The sequence below is a fragment of the Heloderma suspectum genome, chromosome 4, assembly GCF_057233095.1.
Source record: "Heloderma suspectum isolate Gila_16-S chromosome 4, 16-S_ref, whole genome shotgun sequence".
Taxonomy (NCBI): domain Eukaryota; kingdom Metazoa; phylum Chordata; class Lepidosauria; order Squamata; family Helodermatidae; genus Heloderma; species Heloderma suspectum.
The window spans coordinates 175992372-176013874 of NC_139461.1; the positions used below are offsets into that span (position 1 = coordinate 175992372).

General features: G+C 42.7%; 1 protein-coding gene across 5 annotated transcripts in view; it reads right to left on the reverse strand.

Moving 5' to 3' along the window:
* TPR (translocated promoter region, nuclear basket protein) overlaps positions 1–21503 on the reverse strand; it is a 76903-nt gene that overhangs the window by 11218 nt on the left and 44182 nt on the right. For 3 of the 5 annotated variants that reach the window (XM_084851396.1, XM_084851395.1, XM_084851400.1), the window contains exons 31-43: positions 19253–19463; positions 17799–17945; positions 17202–17400; positions 16099–16304; positions 15532–15593; positions 14371–14579; positions 12584–12856; positions 12107–12252; positions 9483–9566; positions 5422–5622; positions 3325–3459; positions 2896–2986; positions 2257–2435 (exon numbers count right to left, since the gene is read on the reverse strand). In XM_084851396.1, coding sequence (XP_084707522.1) covers positions 2257–2435; positions 2896–2986; positions 3325–3459; positions 5422–5622; positions 9483–9566; positions 12107–12252; positions 12584–12856; positions 14371–14579; positions 15532–15593; positions 16099–16304; positions 17202–17400; positions 17799–17945; positions 19253–19463 — 2143 coding nt within the window. The remainder of the gene's footprint in view (positions 1–2256; positions 2436–2895; positions 2987–3324; positions 3460–5421; positions 5623–9482; positions 9567–12106; positions 12253–12583; positions 12857–14370; positions 14580–15531; positions 15594–16098; positions 16305–17201; positions 17401–17798; positions 17946–19252; positions 19464–21503) is intronic. The other 2 variants (XM_084851399.1, XM_084851398.1) reach the window with 1 other exon arrangement.

Consider the following 21503-nt stretch of genomic DNA (forward strand, 5'->3'; position numbering starts at 1 on the left):
TCAAGAAGGAAAACCTGCATTGCAAAATTAGAAGAGTGAAATCCAAAGGACGTGTTCCAGCTGCTACAATAGTCCAGGAAGTGCGGATCAGGTTGATTTACTTCAAAATGCATTACTGGGAGGCTCCTTGAAATGATGACCCTTTTAAGTTTAGCACTGGGGGCAATCAATCAATCAGTCGGAGAAACAGAATAGAACGGACATCCACTACACAGTCCATGAAAATGAAACATCAGGGGAGCTAGGCCTGCTCTGTTTTCCATTTCATGCCTAAATAGCATCTTCCCCTTTGAAATGCTGATGCACTTGGGAGCGGTAAGGAAAACCCGAGACATTGATTGACTGTGAGGGTGTTCGGACGATCATAGGAGTAAAATAAACCATGGTGGCTTTTCCCCCTGCCCCTGCACACGCTGTGTATGTGACCGTAATTTGCATAATTACTCACATGGTGAGGGGTGCTTTGTACCCACCCTACAGCCCCTACTGCATGTCATGGATTGTAGGATGGGTGTGAAGCTACCACTGCCATGAGCCGAGTTCGGACGACATGGCAACCCATGCTGCAGGAATTATGCAAGGTTCAGTCACGCGTATGGCACACACAGGGGTGGAGGGAGAAGCCACGATGGATGTGTGCAGATGTATTTTGGTGTAGCCCACTGGGCCTTGGCCAGTTTAAAATTGGTAATGCTGTCCCGTAAGTGTGTGGGTGCACAGAGTGCAGAGATGCTCCTTCCATCTGAGTCAGCAAATGACACACACATGAGCAAAGAAATTCTAGCAACAGCAGCAGAAGTTACTTGCCTCGTTTCTCAATCAAATCTAGCTTAATTTTATTAGCAGCTACAGTCCTAAACAGTTATGATTTCCCACTTCAAGACCAACTGTCTTGAATTAACATTAACATCAAATTTAAAACATGTTAGATGGAGATTTGATAATCACATAAGGTTTTAAAACATGTTACATGGTCAGAGAGAGAGAAAGAGAGAGAGAAAGAGGGTCATAAAAAAGAAAAAAAAGGATCATTCCTGCTCTAAAGACAATACCATGAAGTTTCATGAGCATCTCGATTCTTATTCTCATCTGCTACAGTCATCATGTTAAATGAGTGGGTTGAGGGGTCTTCTTTGGTACTTAACAGCTTTCAATCTATTTAAGCAACACCACCAGACTAGACAGGATGTAGAAGGAGCCTCCTAAACCATCCCCCTGCAGAGTCTTTCTTTAAATTGATCTGTCTCCCAGTGGCAGTGTCTGACTCCTTTTTCAGCCAAATGTTACTTCTAGCTTTGCCAATAAAAATAAAAAAAATGAGAACCAGTCTGGTGTAGATGTGAGTGCTGGATTTAGGCTGCAATCCTATGCACCAGGGGTGGGCAACCTCCACTTAATTTTTTCCTCTTCCCTCCCCATCCCTTTTTCCTTGCACGTCGTGTCTTTTTTGAGATTATGAGCCTGCGGGCTTGTTTACTGATCAATTGTAAGCTGCTCGGGGGGGGGGGGGGTTGGCTGAGGAGGGGGATAAAAATACTTAAAAAAAATAATAATACATAAACCTGTGGCCCTCCAGATGTCGTTAGACTATCTGGGGTGTCTCAGGTTGCCTGCCCTACTATACAAACTTACCTAACTAAGTCCTATTGAACTTACTTACTTCTGAGTAGACATCTGTGGAAACCTGGGTTCAAACCCCTCCACTCCTCAGCCATAAAGTTTAGTGAGCGACTTTGAGCTTTGATCTGTCAGCATAATATACCTCACAGTATTTTTGTGAGGAAACAAGATGCTGCCCTGAACAATTTGGGGGAATCTGGAGAAGTGAAATAAAGATTTAAATTAAACAAATAAAACACTAACATAGGACATGGCCTCTGGATAGCCAAACATTCACATCCAGGCACAGAGGAGTGAGCTGGAAAAATATGAATAACCAGCCCTATAAATTCCTTGTGCTACAAACACTGAGAGAGGTTCTGCTGAGTTAAAGCCTGCTATTAATAACACTTTTACTGGGGGTAATAATTATTTTATTTTGAATGGGTTATATATTCAAAACACAAACCCATCACTATATTCCTGGACACTGTTATTGATCTTTCTGCACAAAACTATTGCCAGATTTGAAGAGAAAATTAAGTCAGGTACGGCGATTCATAATTACCCTAGAGGGTCTTATGTCAGCTGAAAAGGAACCATCTAATGCACAGGAATAACAACTTTTTAGAGCAGCTTCCTCTGTGGTTTCCACACCTGTACTGGTGGTCCCAGCTCTGGTGGTGGAGCCGGAACAGCATGAATAGTCAGCCGTGGGGGCAAGGGATGAGGTCGAGGGGGACGTGGCACCTGTCTTTCCGAAGCAGAAGTTGGCTGTTGGTCTCTTGAGCTTTCCTGAGAGAAAGTGGACTCTGCTGCACTTGTGCTCCCTTCACCTTGCGATAAAGAAATCTGCATTTACAAATGGACATTTGCAACCCCCAAATCTGCAGTCAACCATTTCCAGTTCCCTAAATCCTATTCAGTAAGTTTGCTGGAATTAACTTCATTTCAAGTGCACTGCCAGCAAAACAGAAGCTGGGAAACTGAACACATTTTTCCTAGTTAGAATTAGAACGAGACATGTAAATGAACCCACAAACTGCACTGGCTTTCAGGGGATTCAATATATCCTTTCCTACTCTAACTTACTTTAAGTAGGCCATCTGCAAAACGAAACCAAGTGATGGTTTAAAATGATTTCTAAATCATTTACAAGTATTTTCCCTAAAATCACGGTGTGCAAGATTATATTTTTAGTGAAAATATCCCCCCAAAGATTGTTTCCCATATATATGTATACATACATGCACACCCAAACACACATTTTTGGTGTAAACACCAAATTAGCTATACCACAGTTTTGAGAGTCAGCTGCTCTCTGGCTGCTTTCGCCTCCAGCAATACTTTCTTCAGTTCCTGTACTGGGATCTATTCCATCAGCACCCTAAAAAGAGACAAATAGAAGATCTGAGGAGGTAAGCGTAATAAAAAGTTGTCATCTCCTCTAAGCTTTTCAGATTCCTTTTTAACTCATAAACTACCCCCTGTGCTTTAAGCAATTCTCTATCAAACTATATTCCTATTCATATGACTAGGCCTCATCTCACTTTGAAGATTATTTTCTCAACAAAATAAAAGTAGATTTACTGTCACTTGTGCATTACAGAAGATTTTATGATCATTTCTAATTTCAAACAGTTTAAAAACCATTCCAAACTGCCTTCATAGCAGAAAAAGCAAAAGATTTAGTTAACATCACTATAATTTGTCTGCTGTTCTTACCTCAGCATCATCTGCTTCATATCCATCATTACCATCAACACTTCCAGTGCCTTCATTGCTATCTTCACCTTCATCTCCCATTCCTGTGTCTTCATCATCCTCATCCTCATCATCCTCTTCCTCGTCTTCATATTCCTACAAGATAATTATTGCAAAACAGCATGAGGCATGGGGCATGCATGAAACAGACTCATTTCAGTTTGGCTTAGAATCTTCTTTGACATTTAAAGGACTTGTTACTAAGAATAATCAAACCTGCTAAAATTGTTACCCGTGTGAAGTATTTATTATTTTTATGGAAAGTGGAAGGGGGCGTAAAGAATAAAGTACCCGTACACTACACTCAACATCTAAGGTCCTCTTCTGGGTGCTTACTCCAAGGGAGGCTCAGAGGTCAGCAACAAGGGAGATGGCCTTCTCGGTGGTGGCCCCACAATTATGGAAACGATCTCCTCGATGAGGCCCACCTGGTGCCAATGTTATCTTTTCTGTGCCAGGTCAAGGCTTTTCTCTTTCCCCAGGCATTTGGCAGCATGTGAGGAGTTTTAATTTGTTTTATGGTTTGGCTGATGGCTCAAAGTTGTTTTTAGATATATGTTGTCATTGTATATCCTGTCTGTTTGTGTGTTTCTTATATTTTTAAATTTTGCATATTTTTAATGTTTTAACCTTTGTAAACTGCCCACAGAGCTTTGGCTGTGGGGTGGTATAGAAATGTAATAAATAAAAAATAATAAGTATGGTTGGGCTCTTGCACGGAATTCTAGGATGCTCTGCAATCATTTATAAGTCTTGGCCCTCAGTCGCAGAGAAAATAGTGCCATTAGAGGAAATAGTATGACGCATTAATCTTCTTCTGTACTGAGGCCAAATGCATACTTTTTAAATGGTGGCAATATTGGTAGCATTGCTCACCCACTGATGGATATTGCTGTATTCCTTCTGGTGCCAGGTGAAGACCTTTTTATTCTCCCAGGCATTTTAGCTTCCTAGTCTTTTAGCTCTGGTGTTTTAAATCTGTATTTTAAATCTCTGCATTGCTGCTAGGTTTTATTTTGGTTTTATTCTGGTTGTATTGTTATACTGTGGTTTTAATGCTTTTGTATTTTATATTGTTTTATCCTGCGCTTTTTGGTTTTAATTTTTGTGAACCATCCAGAGAGCTTCAGCTATTGGGTGGTATAAAAATGAAATAAATAAATAAATAAATAAGAAAGATGCAGTTTTTGTAACAAACCTACACAGCTCCAGACTTTTCTTCCTGACCCCTAAGTACCTGATATTAAACAAGAACAGAATGCAGCAACTTTGGCTACTCCCCACCAAAAGTGGAAATACAGTTCTAAATGATTTAGGAATTGTCTGAAGTACTATATATTTTTAAATATTTAGTAAAATATTAAGTTCTTTTTAATATTTAATAAAATACAGAACCATGTTTCTTGCTGGGGCTGAAGCTCAACTGTGTAGCAGACTCAGAAAACTCAAAGACTCATTTGCTAAAATGTTCCAAGAAGTACAAGGTGCACTTCTACAGTGAGTGTAAAAAACAACAATTAATGTCGAATAATACTCTGTGAATGCCTATATATAGAAAGACCTCAAGTTTTACAGACTGCAGAGCCCTAAAAAATTATCCATGTTAAATAAGCAGTAACATACTCAACCATTCATTCATTTCTTACATTTCTGTACTACCTAATACCCAAAGCTCTCTGTGTGGCTCACAGTATGATAAAACATAATATAAAACCTCTAAAATGTAAAATAGTTTCAAAACAAGTTAAAACAATTGACAATAAAAATATCAGGACCTGATTAAAAACACTAGAATTCCCCATCATATGCTGTCAAATGCCTGGGAACAGAGGAAAGTCTTAACCAGGTGCCAGAATGACGACAATGTTGGCACCAGGTGGGCCTCAGTGGGGAGATCAACCATAATTGGGGGGCCACCACTGAAAAGACCCTCTCCTTTGTTGCCATCCTCCAAACCTCCCTTGGAGCAGGTACTCGGAGGAGGGTCTCAGATGTTGATCGTAGTGTACCCAATGTAGAAATATTTAGTGAAGGTGAAAATAAACATAATACACATACTTCTGCTTCTCCATCATTTTCTTCATCCTCATCCTCTTCATCATCACTGTCAATGACAATGACATCATCTCTCTTGCCCTGACCATCCTGGGATGATGCTGTATTCTGCTGATCTGCCTGAAGTGGTCCAAGGTCTATTGGGAGGGACTGAGAAGTTTCCTCACTGTCTTCCATGGGAGTATACTCCCCTTGTGTAACACCCTTCAAGTCAAGGCAAAGATAATAAAAGGCAGTGGATTAAACAAAAATAATACCAAAACCAACAACAGATAAACTGTAGGTGGAAGGCAGAAAAGGTCTTCAGTGGGTGGAGATCTTCCCCAGCACAGGCAGCCAAGGCCCAGAAGACATGAGAGATACTGTAGTCAGGAGACTGCTGGGTTCTCTGGCCATGCTCCTGCTGTTGCTGCAACTATTTGGAGCAAGTAGGTTGCTACAGATTGGCAGGTCCTTGTCAGAAAAGGAGGAAGCTGTTCCTCTGAGTTGAAGTAGAGATTTTGGAAAAAGCAGAGCGGCAGGCTGTGGGTGCCTGCTGTGCCTGGGCAGCACTGCAACCGAGAGCACGGATAGGGGGCTGTCAGTGAAGAACTATGGATTGATTGGGTTTCTCTTTTTACCATATGTTCGTATTATATTAAAAGCCTATCTGACCTCCTGCTTCTGAGCAGATGTTGCCAGTCTGCCTGTCAGGGGGGCTTCCATGAGTGTGTCAGTACACAGGATCCTTATGTCTACATAATCAAAGTTTGCTTTAGCTTGGGAAATTCTTTGCTAGAAAGAGATGAGTCTTGCTTTTTTGTTGTAAAGGAACAGCAATAACATCAACATAAAAGCTTTCCTTAGATCATGCACTTACCAAAGGCATCTTTGGAGAAGCCAACCCTTAAACAGTTTAGCTAAAAGGACTATGTCAACTGATTAAACTGTTAAGGATTCCTTTCACTACAAGTTAATTGTACATATGACAGACAAAAAGAAAGCACCGTTCAGGCTTCTTCCTCAAGAATATGCTTCCTTTTTTTATGTAACTATAGCCCTGTTCAGGCGTTCAGTGTGTGTATAAGTAAATGTGCGAGGAGGAGTGCTGTAGGCTGCCCCATCTCATATTCTGCTATTGCCCTCTACTTGTAGAGGGTGACTGCCTGAAGCAGTGAAGACTGGTGGCTCCGATGTCAGTGGGGCAATACCTTCACTGCAGTGGTTCTGTTTCTGGCCAGTATCCAATGATCCACCCCTTGGATAGCCCCTTCAGAGTTCCGACTGGTTCTGACTGAAACCCGGAATGGATTCACCACCCCACTGACATCAGAGCCACCAGCCTCCGCTGGTCTGAAGAGGAGAGCCTCACGTATCTGTGGAGGACACGAGCCAGAATGCTGGAGGAGAGCCTCCACAGATGCAGAAGGCTCTCCTCTTCAGGAAGTCCCCCTCCATGAGTTGAAGGTGGCAATTGCAACGAAGGAGAGGTGCGGGGCTGGAGTGCTCCTTCTCACGGGATGAGAATAACTGGAAACAGAACGACGGAATAGGGCTGAGGTTGATTCCTCACCTCCACGACAAAGAGCCTCCTAATGGATGTTTGAACTAGGTTAAAGGTTACCACACCTGTAGGCATTTGAACACTGTTGGAACGGTGGGGTGGGGAACCTCTCAGCCCAAGGGCCAAACTCAGTGTTGGAGAAGCTCTCGGAGGCCACATTCCAGTGGTTGGTGGGGCTGAAGGCAACAGGGGCAGAGCCCCAAATACCAGTGTATCGCTAAGCCTTAGGAGAGACATTTCAACCCTTTAGAACGGGGAGAAGATGGCGCAAAAGCTGGGAAACCACCAAATGATTGGTGGTTGAGAGAACGGGTGGGGCTAGAAGGTGGAGCAGTCATCTGGGGACTCCTGGAGGGCCAGATTTGACCCCCATCCTGAGCTTTCCCTGCTCTATTGGATGCCCTCTGAATAAGCCAGCAGTGCAAATCTTTATGTGCTTATTCAGTCCCACTGAGCTTAACTGGACTTACTCCCCAATGTGGAAGTTGCAGCTAATGCAAATGCAGCAGCTACACTGTTGACTGGAACATCTCGGAAAGATCACATACCACCAGTCTCAAAGGAATTGCACTGGCTGCCGATATGCTTCTGGTTGGAATTCAAGGTGCTAGTGATGACATTTAAAGCCCTAAGCAGCTTGGGACCTCAATATTTGAGGGAGCGCCTCCCCCTAAATATGCCTGCCCAAGGACTGAGATCTGTTGGCAGAACCCTCCTCTGCATCCCACCAGTGCAAGACATACACTATGGTGGGACTTGGGAGAGGGCTTTCTCTGCTGTGGCACCCCAGTTGCCCTCCCCTTAGAGGCCCGATTGGTGCAGACGTTGAAACATGGCTTTTTATCAAAGCCTTTGAGGGCTAAATGCATTCTCTAAAGTAGTACACTCTTTTAACTGTTTTATTGTTTTAGATTTTTAAATTGGCATTAGCTTGCTTAATGGTTTAATATGTTTTTAGCTGTTTATATTATTTATTGTTTTATACTGTCTAAATTGATTTTATCTGTATGCCACCCTGAGATCCTAATGATATAAGGTGGGATATAAATATTTTAAAGAAAATAAATAAACTTTAAAGAAAATAAAGTTTTAAAGAAAATAAATAAATAAATGTGAGGGTGTATAGGATTGTAGCCTAAGTATCTGTACTTCCTGAGGTCTGTCTACATAGTTGGTCTGAAAAGGAGGAACCCTGTGGTTATAAGCAGGACAGCCTGAGGACCTGGGAACATGAAAACATGCCTGCCTTTCAGATAGTTGGCACAGCAAGTGTATGGGTCTGTCCCTGGCCAGTATCCAATACAAAACAAGTGCTAAGATAAATTACACTGCACTGATAAATTAAATAAATTAAATTTAGGTTAAGGGACCTGTAGCGCAATGGCAATAGCATTACCACGTGCGACGGGATTCCTGGAAAACCGATCATGCCAGCAAACGCCACTGGCACTGTGCTACAGGTCCCTTACGACAGCGCAATGTAATTTCTGTTCATACTTGTGTTACACTGGATAATGCCCTCTATGTTAAATGAAAACTGAACTCAAGACATTGCTCTATGAAGACCGTATAATCATGGCTCAGAACATAAAGCGCCTCAATGCCTACAATTATTACAGAAGTACGAGCTGGATGTGACAAATCATTTCAGCACTTCTGACATACTGCATCTTCTCTGAGTCAATGCATACTTAAGGAAAAATGGAATTTTACTACAATGAGTAAATAATAACGTGCCACTGCAAGTCTCCCCAAAAGTAAAAGGAAGAGTGGCTGGGTGACCAGCCAGATGGGCGATTAATAAATTGAATAAATAAAATAAAAATAAATGAGAAAAAAGATACTTAAGTAACGTATCTCAATAGTAAGGCTTGATAGGTAGGGGTGAAATTACATCTACCATTAAGTTCTATAGAAATGTTTCGTGCTGAGCTTTGCTGCAGTGGGATGCATCCTCCGTCCACTGGGGAGTATCCTGCTGTGTGCCTGTGCACTTGCAGGATCCACTGCTTGTGCAACTGGGCTTTGGCGCTTCTAACCCTTGTTTCTGGAACAGGGCAGCCAGCAGAGTTTGCAGAGTGAAGCTCAGCTGACATGGCCCAATCTGGAAACAAGTTGTTTTTAGAAGAGCCAAAGCCGTGTTCCACAAGTGGTGTCTCGCCAATGCAACAGAACCAGCAGAGGCACAGTGGACCCACTGCATACTGCCATAAGAATACAGGTGCTCCCCATTGGTCAGAAATTACCTTACATTACATTTTATAGTACTACTGAACATAAGAGACCTTGGCTGAGGTTGAAAACGCGGTGCCACGCACACGTTTTACTTTTCTCTTATGACAGCAGCCCACATCACTCCCTGAAGGACAGGGGACTCTCCGGAGTAGTACCATGAGGTGGAAAGGGCGGCTCCTGAAAGGGAAAACTGGCAAATGCACCCCAGGCCATGCACTTGAACTTCTCTGGATCCTGCCATGACATACGCAGAACTGTTCCACTGGTTAGAGGGAGAGCTGCTTACTTCTCCAATGGAGTCCTGCGAGTCCTGATTGTAGGTTTGAGCTTCGATTTCTCCATCTGTGCTCTCTTCTGCAGTTACTTCCTCCTGAAATAATACATTAATTCATTACACTAATTTAAATGACAGATGATGGGGAAATGTTGAGATCACCAACAATGTATGTCATGAACAACAACGCTCCATCTGGGCCTCCTAGCCATGGCAAGGTAAAAAAATAGTTGCAAATCTTAAGTAACTATATTACTGTTATATAAACCTATAAGAAGCAATTCACATTTACTCCCTTTGTCTGAAGACTCACTGTAACATCAACCATTTAAATTTAATGTAACTAAGGGGAGAACAGAAAAAAAACACCAGGCAGACACCCTCCACAATCCTGAGACTGCTCAGTCTTTCCATGGCTGCTATTTACTTAACAAAAAAGTGCACGCTAATTGCATTCACACAATTAACGTCACGCCTAGTTCAGCCAATGGGCCTGTCGTAATACTTGATGCTAGGGGTGTACGGATTGTGTAAAATCCATTCCGTCTGTGTTTCCTGGCTTTCACTCCATCGTTTGCCCATCCATTGAATTGATTTTTTAAAAAAATTCCAAATTTCCACAAGTTCACATTTGCGCAAATGCACACGTGCAAAAATGCATGGATTCCCCCCAAATGCACATTTTCACACTTTAGCCTATGGGGATATGTGCATTTTTGGCTGATGTTTTTTTTTTATTTTGTGTATTTTTCTATGATGAAATTTGTGCAAAATTTGGGAAAGTTAGAAAAACGGCCTGCAAGTTTGTGAAATCCACCCTGTAGAATCCGTGGGTTGGATTCATGAAAATCAACTCATTTGGTTCTGTTGCGAATTTCTCTGACATCTTTACTTGATGGCATTTCAAATGCAGTACTTTTTACTGAAATCAATATGCATTGAGTAGCCAGAAATTACTCAATGTATAATCAAGTGGTTGCAGATCAAATGATCTGCATGTTCCCGGTTAAGCCAGCCGTTAGTGTAAGTAAGAAATCACTATTAGTGCCATTAATGCAAGTAAGTTACATTCATGCATTTACGCAGAAGGAAATGCATTCACGCAGAATGCATTCACGCAGAAGGAAAGCTGTGACAATTCTTCTGCTTAAAGGCAGTCCTGATAAAAATCACCCCTCCAACTTTGCTATTTGAATTGAAAGCAGTGGCAGCTGGTGGCTCTAGTTCTGGAGGGGCGGTGCTTCCATTCAAGGTTTTAGTTGCCAACAGCCAAAACTCTGAAGTTGCTATCCAAGGTGTTGAACCCATTTTGGGGACATGGTTCAGCACCTTGGTTAGTACCTTTAGAGTTTTGGCTGGTGGTAACTAAAACTTAGAATAGTATCACCACCCCTCCTTCCTTTTCCACAGCTGCTAGTTATGGAGCCGGAACATGCGTGTCAACTGTGCTCACGCAATGAACGTCACAACTAGTTTGGCCCTGTGATGACTCATGCAGACAAGAAACGTTCTCGCGTGAAGCCTGTGTGACCCACCCCTCAGACAGCATTCTGAGATTCTGAACGCTTCAGCAGAAGGTTCCAGATATCATGCAAGTAATGTGAAATTCTGTATGCTAAACAATGAGCCTGCTGTCAAATCCCAGCAGAATAGTCCCTAAAAAGTAAAGATGACAAATCCTGCCACCAAATGACCCAAGATAATGCTGCTTGCCTCATTCCACCACTAAAACATCCAACCAAATGTTTTAGAACAGGGGTAGGGAACCTCAGGTTCAGGGGACAAATCTAGCCCACCAGGGTTCCCCGCATGTCCAGGCTCCCTTCACCTGGCCCCACCCCCTTTCCCCCAACCACTTATCATTTGATGGTTTCCCAGCTTTTGTGCATTTTTTTTTCCAATTCCAAAAGGTTGAAATGCCTCTCTTAAGACTTAGTTACTGGCAGTACAAGCTACAATATGCTGGGGGGTGGGGGTATTTTGGCCTTGGTCCTTTTGGTTCCCCCCCCCCCAAATGTCCAACATCTCTAGGTCCAATGTACTTCAGAGAGCACCTTCTCCCCTATGTCCCAGTCCGCCACCTAAGGGCTCTCTGCTGCTGCTGCCTAATGTGAGATTGGCAGCCATGCGCAAGAGGACCTTTTCCTTTTCCCAGTTGCGGAATGACCTGCCAGTTGAAATGCACCTGCTGAGCTCTTTCAAGGTCTTTAAGCAGGAAATAAAGACCCTGTTATTTCGGCAGGCCTTCCCTTTTTAGAGCTCTTGTTCCTTTTGCTGACTCTTGTATACTGTTTTTAAGCTGTGTGGTTTCATTGTTGGGTTTTTTTTGTTAAATTGTTTTCAGTTATATGTTGTTTGCATATATTGTCCATATGCTTTTATGTAAACTTTGTATATTGTATTGTAATGCTTTAACTTTTGTAAACTGCCCCCAGAGAGCTTCGGCTATGGGGCGGTATAGAAATGTAATAAATAAAATATAATGTGGCCCCCCAGAGGGGGCTGAAAGAGGTTCCCTATCCCGACTTTGGAACTTTTTAAAGCCAGCTTTCTGGGACAGCTTTCGTCTTTATCAATCAGTCCAGTTGTTCATGACCAAACACAACCAAATTATTACCATTACTCTCCTTACAAACCTCTGGGCCAACTCTTTGTACGCTTCTCAGTTTTTTTGAAAGAGGCATATCGACCATTTCCTCAGGAATTTGTTCTGAGTTTTCAACTGTGCTATCTTCTTCTTCCCGTGCACGTTTGGGTAAAGAAGAACTTGGTGTAGCTGAAACTTAAGGAGAACATCTTGTTTTATTCAAAAACATTGCAGTAAGTGTCTAGGGAACAACAGGGAAATCAGTGATGATGGATTTCTTTTTTTGAGGGGTACCTTGAAGTGCCTAATTCAGAATTTAGAGAGATGATTCACTTTATAATTATAAGTGCCAAATGCGCTGCTGTTGGCACTAACACTTTAAAAATGAATTACCTCTTTTAATTCTAAATTACATATTTAAACAAAAACGACTAACATTTATTTTATATAGTGCTTTCCCTAAATCTACAGAAGCATGAGAAGATAATAACCTTCTTTTTAATCAACAAAAAAATATTAAACCAACCTGTGCCAAACACTGCTGTGGATGTCGAAGGTCTTTCCATCTGGGAGCTCTGGACCACCTCCAAAATTGTCGGGGAGGGGTCTTGAGTGGCCGGTTCTATCTGAGGATGGCTCTGCTGAGTGGGCTGCACAAAAGCAGTAGCTTGTGTTTGCTGCTGCACTGTCAAGATGGGCTGAGAGAGGGATGCCTGGACATTGGGGCTGGTGGAGCGCACAGACCCACTTGTGCTTCCAAAGACTGGAACATGTTCAACTGGTCCTTCTGACTGCATAGCTGAAACGGAATTGTTGTAACAGCTAGTTACCTTCACATGATTTTAATGCACCAACATTTTTTAAATGAATAAGAAAGCCATAACTTTGGCCTGGAATTTAGGGTATCCAACTCTGAAATATATTTCATCACCTCCTTAAACAAAGTAAGTGGTATCGCTAATATAATCAAGTGAATAACACCCAGCCTACAGTCCAAAGCTCCATCCTGTTCATGGCCCTTTCTTCAAACTGCAGCCATATCTGGATGTGATTCATCAAGCTTTATAAAACACACTGGACGTCTAGAGAGGGATCTAAGCCTTGCTGTCTCGTTTATATAGGATTTATCACGGAGGCAACTGGTGCAACACTGAGCATCACATAGGACTGCATATTTCAGCGGCATAGACATTAATACGCACACTCTTTTAATGAACAAGAAACATGATGAACTATAGTTGACAAACGCTTATAATACAGCATTATTCTTTACCAATCATTACTTTAAAGCAACTTTCCCCAAGCTAGCATCCTCCAGATGTATTGAAATACAAGTCTCATCAAATGGTCACGCTGGCTAGAGGTGAAAAAAACATTTAACACAGTTCAAGGAATTTCAGGTTCCTTTTCCTTGCTTCCCATTTCTCATCCTTCGACATTTTTGGAATTGCCTTCGGATTGATGGGCAAAATCCAACACTGCACTTGCACATGGCCAGCTCCTACTGCTTGTGGAACTGCGATTTAGCACTCCTGGAGGCAAGCGGGAACACTCATTTCTAGAAGGGGGAAGGTCAGCGCAGCTCGCATAAGGGAGCTCCACTGACCTGCCCCCTTCCAGAAACAGTGTTCCCACTCATTTGGGGGCTTGCCTCTGGAAGTGCCAAATCACAGTTCCACAAGTGGTAGGGACCGCTTGCAGACCAGAAGCGGTGGGGCTGGCCGTATGCAGACCACAATCGGTAGTGAGGTCCGCTAGCAGATGGGCAGCATTGCAACTATCCTAGAAATGTTATTTTTACAAAAAGTGATAACAGAAATTTCTGGGCTTTAATGAGAATATTCAGGTTGCACAAAACCCTTTGATGTGATGGGGGGGACAGAAAAAATGGGGAAGGGGAACAGAAAAATCCAGGGGGAAAAACACTTCTCCCCCATTTTGTCCAAAACTCGGGGGGGGGTGTTTTTGTTTAAAAAACGGGGGTGTTTCCCCATTTTTTCCTGTTTTTTTCTCATCTAGGCTTTCACATCTTTACCTAAGCACCAGAATGCGTACCATAAACACGCCATCCTAAGGCACTGATATTCTTATATCCATGACATCACATCCTGACCTCAAATGTCTTCCAGGTTTTCCTCTTTTTAATTACTTAATGGCTTCCCAAACTGTACAGTATATTACAGCTGGGCAGGAGGTGGGCAAGCCTTTTGGGTTTGACCCAGTTTCATATAGACGCCCCCAGTACCATTTATTTAAAAGTACTTATTTACTATGTCTTGATTGTTAGTTAATACCCCTTGGATCAGAAATTACCTTCCTGAGTTTCCACCTGTGTTGTTGGCATAACTGTGGCTGTGGGTGTAGTTGTAGGGTTTGTTACTGTAGCAGGAGTAACCATTGGACGGATGCTGGCCCTTGGAGTTGATTTGTTCCCAGCTATTGCAGCAGCTGTCACTTTGCTTGGGGTAGACACAACAGGAGTTGGCTTGATATTGGCTGTTGGTGGATCTGAAGTACTAGCACTAGAAATAACCCAAAATTATATGTGTTAGTTGGATGTTATTTTAAGCACATAAAAATGACTACAATATAAAATATAATTTTATACAGTATAAAATATCTACAGAATAAAATATCTAGACTTCTTTCTCATCCCCCATGCATGGTCTGGGACAGGTCTTAGGTTTGCACACTTTGCATCAGAAGCTCTTCACAAATGCACTGGACAATTGTTAAGAGCCATGCTGGATCAAGCCAAAGGCCTATCAAGGCCAGCATTCTGTTCTTACAGTGGCCAACCAGTCACTGCCAATGGGAAGCTCACAAGAAGGAGATGAGTGAAATAGCACCCTCCCGCTCATGTTCCGCAGCAACTAGTATTGAGAATCATAGTGCCTCTGATACTGGAGGTAATATATTGCCACCATGACTAGTAGCCACTGATAGCCTTATTCTCCATGAATTTGTCTAATCCCCTTTCAAAGCCATTTCAGTTGGCAACGATTATTACATCTTGTCATAGTGAGTACCATAGTTTAACTATGCACTGAGGGAAGAAGTGGTTCCTTTTGTCTGTCTGAATCTCCCACCATCCAACTCCACTGGATGACCCTGGGTTCTAGCATTATGAGAGAGGAAGAAAAAAACAAACAAACATTCTCCCTATCTACTTTCTCTATACCATGCATAATTTTAATACACCTCTATCATTTCCTCTCCTTTTCTAAGATTAAAAGCTCCAAATAATCATTCTGGTTGCCCTTTTCTGCACCTTTTCCAGCTCTACGATAACCTTGTAGATGGTGGTTGCACCACATATTTGTATAAAGGCATTATGATGCTGGGAGTTTTATGTTTGATCCCTTTCCTAATTGTATTATAAACACTAATCTAAAGTATGCTATGCAAAGAAGGGTTGTAAAATAAGGATGGGAAGGATCAAAAGAAGTATAGAAAAAGGAAAGAAGAACTCACATTCCTCTGTCACCTGCAGCAGGAGTTGATTTAAGAGTGATCTGTCTCTGCTGTTCTGGAGCCTAATGGATAAAATACCTCGATAAGCCATAGAAGCCAAAATTTCTGCAGAAGCGTACTTATGAAATAACTGTCAAGTCTTGCATTCTGCTGAATTGTCATCACAGTATTCACTTCTGGGTTTTTATTACAGGTTTATTATTTATTATTGTTAATATTTACATACTGCTGTATTTGCTAAAAAAAAAACAAACAACCCATCAGTGAAGGCAGTAGAACAACGCTGGATACATATAACATGGGCTCATGTAAGCCAGTTTCAGTCATTTAAAAGTGAACAGATGAATTTGCCATCTTGAACAATTCCCAGTTGACTCATGATGGCATCTCTTTCTCTCACACACACGTGTGCAAGCACCCCCCCCCCCACCGAATATATATATAACGAGAGGAGGAGGAAGAAATACAATAGGATTTTAATAGCGACCACCAATCAAGTGGAAGCTCTGTTTAGCAGATGGGAATTTGAGATTCGCCTACAAAGTTAAAGCTGCACAAATAGCCTACCTTATTGGTAGATTCTGCAGGCTCATCTCGCTGTTCGTGATGCCTCTCTTGCTGCTCTCGTAGCTCTCTCTCTAGGCGGCAGATGCGGCCTTCATACTGCGATTTAAGTGCGCTCATCCGCACTTCCACTTCAGACTTCTGCTCTTCCAGAGTGCTGCTTTTTTGTTTCCACTCCTCATTTTCTTTAGTCAGCTGTTCTTTTGCACCTGGATGAAAGAACAGAAGGATCAGGGGCAGAGTTCAGAGTTCAGACTTCAGAGGCAGTCTGGGATTAGACTTTTCGTGAAGAACTCATGATATAATAACCAAAATATATATTGTATCATCGTATGGTGGGAATAGTCAAGGCTACATGGCGAGGGGAATGGGATCAGACTTGTCCGCCTCCCATCCAATACCCATGTCTTGGATATCGTATCTTCATAGTGGCCTATACACATAGGCCCAAACCACACAACCTCAGAGTATAAGGTTTGCACGGTTCAGCCTCCATGTGTAGGCCCCTATGTTAATGGAACCCGGTCCTTATGTTCCTAGGACAGGTTGCTCCTCCCACTCCTGCCCATAGGTAGGGCCAATTCAAACTTCCACTCTAAGGGAGGAACGCCTCTGGTCCTGCCTATACCAACATAGCAGAGTTTGCAAACAGCTCTGGCCTATGCAATGAACTTGGCACAGGCTCTTTTCTCCTCTCCTTTCGGCACTTAGCTTAGGCAGAGAAGCTATGCCTGCTATGAGGAGGGTGGGCTTCAGTTCTTTTTCTGTTGAGGAAGGAAGCAACATCTAATGTGTGGATATCAGACGGGCTTGTGGGCTGGCCCAGTTCCTGATCCCCTCACCTCAAACATCTGGATAGGGCTATGCCATGTTTACCACAACAGCAGCTAAAGATAAAATGTGTTAGAGCGGTGGGGGGAGTTATATGTTCATTGAACATCGTATCTACCACTTTCTCAGGCCATTTCACGAATCTGATGGGAGAGGCTTTTGCTTCTGAAAGCTTGTTCCTCGATAAAACGGTTGGATTTTAAGGTGTTGTGGGGCTCTCTCTCATTGCCAGAACAAACTACACATGGGCCCTCTTCTGAAATTTAAGAACTGACCTGTCAATTGGTGAATCCGCTGCTTGGCAGCCAGCAGGGTCTTCTTAGTTTTCTCCTCCTTCTCAGCCACCTGTTGCCTGAGCTGTTCTTCCTGCGACGTTTTTTCCTGCAAATCTTGATGAAGACGGGGAACTTCCAACTGCAGCTGGGCTACCTGTTCCTGAAGATTTTTTACTTCGGTGTCCTTCTCTCCTAGAGTCTACAGAAGACACTGAAGCTTTAGAATACCAAGTTACTTTCAATAGCTGGTGGATTCATGAAGCAATGTGAATTTGTCAGATGAAGATTCTACGTAATCCATGGGTTTTAAAGGCAGAAAATAGTTTGCCATTCATCAATGTATTAAGTCAAGGTTGCTTCTTCTCCTGCGGTATTACATATTCTAAGGTACTTATGGAACTGACTCTGTGGCAACTTTTCACTATTACTTGATTTGCATCCTGCATTTTCTACAAGGAAAAAGCATGACTTGGCCAAAGTTCACAGCCAAGCAGGGATCTGAATTTGGGTCTCCATGCTCCAACCACAACCTCCCACTTCTGACGCGCTATTACATTAATTAAACAAACTGTACACCAGGGATAGTTATATATGCACCTTTTGTAAATTTTCAATCTGTCCCTCCAAGGCTTTTATCTTGGTCTCAGCTTGGGCTAGAGCCTCTTTCACCTCTTGAACTTCCTTGTCTGACACATGCTGCTCTTGCTGTTCTATAAAAGACTGAGTTGATGCTTCTGCAATCACCTGAAGTTCAGACAATCAATGTAAATGGCATCAGTATTATGCATGCTACTAACTTAATTTTTTTTTAAAGGTAAATAGAATTTACAGAATTCCCAGAAGGGTAAAAAAGAACTAAAGAAAAAATACAAATTCATACAGATCAAGGGAACTTACAAAATTAGTTACAGTTCATCATTTCTTTCATACTACCTCCAAGACTTCCTTATTTATATTCTTATAGTTGATGTTCTTTGTCTCCAATATTGAATACATTTATCCCATTGTTCTGAAGAGTCATGTTCTGTAGCTTGACCCTCCCAAAATTTCTTATAGGGCTGGTTCGCACATGACAGTCCATCTTGGGCTAAGTTACCCTCGAAGAGCTGTGACGCATTCCAGCCGCCATTATGAACATGAAACCCCAATTGGGGTTTCTCGTGTTGTCTGAACCTGACCGACACGGGTTATTTGAGGGTTAAACAACCATCACATAGCCCTACAACAGGCCACAGCTCGAGGGTAAATTAACCCATGGTGGGGTGTCGTGTTGTCCAAACCAGGTCACAGAGTGAAATCTTCTGCATTGGTACTCTGTGCCAAATATTATTCTCTCATCTCCTAAAGATGGTGCTTCTTGTCCCCCCCCCTGCCCATTTTTTTGGTACTAATATTCGAGCTGGAATTAACATATCGGCAGTCATCCTCTGATTATTAAGTGCTACCACTTCATTTAAACTACCCAATAATAAAACCGCTGGATTTAAGGTAGTTGATTCCAAGTTAGTTTCTTATGCTACTAATGTTGACCACCACCAGCTGTGTAGACTCCCCATACTATGACTGTGAGGTGCACTGCAGTATAACAGACCAAAGCACCATCTCCACAGAGCCTCTGCTCCTTATATAGAGGCATCAAGTATTCCAGTACGACCGTGCAGGTTAGCTATTTCAGAAGGAAAAGTAAGTTCATATGGAGTTGGGCTGGGGGCTGGGCTGGGCTAAGGAGACAGCACCATCAGGACACTGTCAGTGTGCTGTGACCAGGGGAAGGACACGTGCAGAGAGAAAACAGCCAGGCTAAAACAACTTCAAGGAGTCAGAAAGATGTTACAAACACACAATGCAGCTGCACAGTACTTTAGTCTATGAATATTTTATATAGCTTTTAAAAAAGTAATTCCAAGTTAAGCTAGACAGATGTACGTGAAGTTTATGTGCAGGTGTAAATATCAGACAGTGTGATTAAAATTTGCACTTTTGTTAAGAGTAACTATGTATGCCTACCTGAAACCTAGCAGATTTTTTAATTGTCAGAAGTCAAAACCAACCTTGTCATGTTGGGCTTTCAGCTCTTCATACTGAGTCTTGTATCTGCGTCCAATTTTCTTGACCTGAGTTATTGTTTTAACTTTGTCTTGGATGTCAGCCACTTTTATTTCTAACTCCTTTTGAAGGGCTTCCTTCTCAGCTTTTGTTTTTGTTAGATCTTCTCGGAGGGTCTGCACCAGATTCTGATTTGTCGTGAGGGATGCGTTTGACCTTAACATAAATGGAAAGAGCAGCATAAGAAAGGTTATAACTTTAAAAGTGATGTTCACTGTTGTCAAGCTATGGCAGCTGCAGGAATGGTCCATACCAATCAAAGAAAGGAACCAGAACCCTGGTTACTGCAGAGAGCCATTCTGGCTGCATTTGAGAAAGCCTGTGAGCCAGATCCAGATAGATGAGTGGAACTCAGCAAGGGGGTTTGCCAGCTCCTCCTTTCTACTACAAACCCCCCAACCCCCAGTCACTCCTGAGGGTGGAGGGACCTTCTGGAAGAGCACATGATGGGCCACAGGGGGCTGGAGCAAGACAGGGAAATTCGGGGAATCCAGTGGGGCCGCCTTACGCAAATGGAAGTGGCTTTCCACTTGTGCCTGCATGTATAAAACTGCCTTATGCAGAATGAGACTGGCAGCAACTTTCCAGGACCTTGGGCAGAGGTCTTTCCCAGCCTCTCATTTAATTAGAGACTGAACTGGGGGCCTCAGGCACACAAAGCATGTGCTCTGCCCCTAAACTGTAGGGTCTTCTCTTACCATCAGCTTTCCACATTGTTAGAAAGTAGGCCAGGTCATGTGCCATTTTTTCCCCTTTCAAATGGAAGCCTGAGCCACCAACCTGTTTAAAATACTGGACATGCTGGGGACTTGTGTCTGGGACCTTATTCATGCAAGGAAATATGCTCCAACATTGATGTACAGGCCCTTCCTTAAGGTGAAGCCACAGCACCACTTAGGCAAGAGAAACTAGTGTATCTGAGGGCAGAATCCAATGCTGCCCATCTGCTAGCAGAGCTGGCCGCCAATTCTGGTCCACGTGTGGCCCCTACTGCTTGCAGAATGACAATTTAGTGCTTCTGGAGGCAAGCCCCAAAATGAACAGAAGTGCTTGTTTCTGGAAGGGGCCAGCTCCTGTATGGGAGCTTCACCAACCTGCTAAGTACTAAACAGCTATTCTGCAAGCAGTGGGCGCCACTTGAGGAATGGAATTTGCAGGGGTGGCCACATGCTGTCAGGATGGAAGCCCTCCTGGCGTGTCGTCACCAAAAGACCCAATCTCCAAGTCAATAGGCTTTATTATGGGAAAAAGTCAGTCTTTCAGCAGTTTAGATCCTAGTTCTTTGACTAAGGTGCCCTGACCCTAACTAGCTTACTTGAAGATCGAAGATCTCTTTGAGAGATGCACTACGATAGGATAAAAAATTGTTGCAAATGTAACGTTACACATTTAGCACAGAACTTGAAAGCTTCTTCCGCTAAAGTCCTCTTGTGATGGGCTAAACTGGTAGAACACCTCAATTCCTTCATTTGCTCTGCCTGCTTAGATCGACGTCTGGCCCATGCATCTGCCATGCTCTCCCCCTCCCCTTTTGCAAATTGCTGAGTTCCCACAGAAGTAGAAGTGGTATCTATGCCTGGCTCTAACTGATTAGCATGGCCTTGAGAAGATTCCTCTCTGTCTCCCTGAGCTCTTTGAGGAATTTACTCCCCCACCCCCTGGCCCATCTCATCTCTCAGACTCTGACTCCATGGTCTCTGCAGGTTATGCTCAATCCTAACATGCATGCAAGGCCAGTGTTGGATTCTGCCCTGAATCCGCAACTGCATGGGTACAGGCTGAGCACATTCATCAGGATTAAAATCCCTAAGTCATAATGTCCTGTGGAAAAGCTGCTGAGCAAAATCTTAATACTTAAACATTTCTTTTTTAAAAAAATTGAAAATACAGTAACCAAAAAAAGGGAGGGGGAAAACCACAAATGGGGGAGGGGGGGAGAAAAAGAAAGAACCTATCATAAAACATATTCATGCACAATCATCATTCATACCACCCTTAATATAAAAAGACAAAGCGGGAAAAAGAAGGATTTAACACTTCCATTTCAAATAAACATGTTAACATAAGCAGCCCATATTTGTAAATAAGCATGCATACAAAATTGACAGCTATAGGAGATATGTTCAAATGTAGCAGGAGCAGTAAGATCTTCAGCAAGATCTCCTTAATACTTATACAGAGGAACAAAAACGTTAT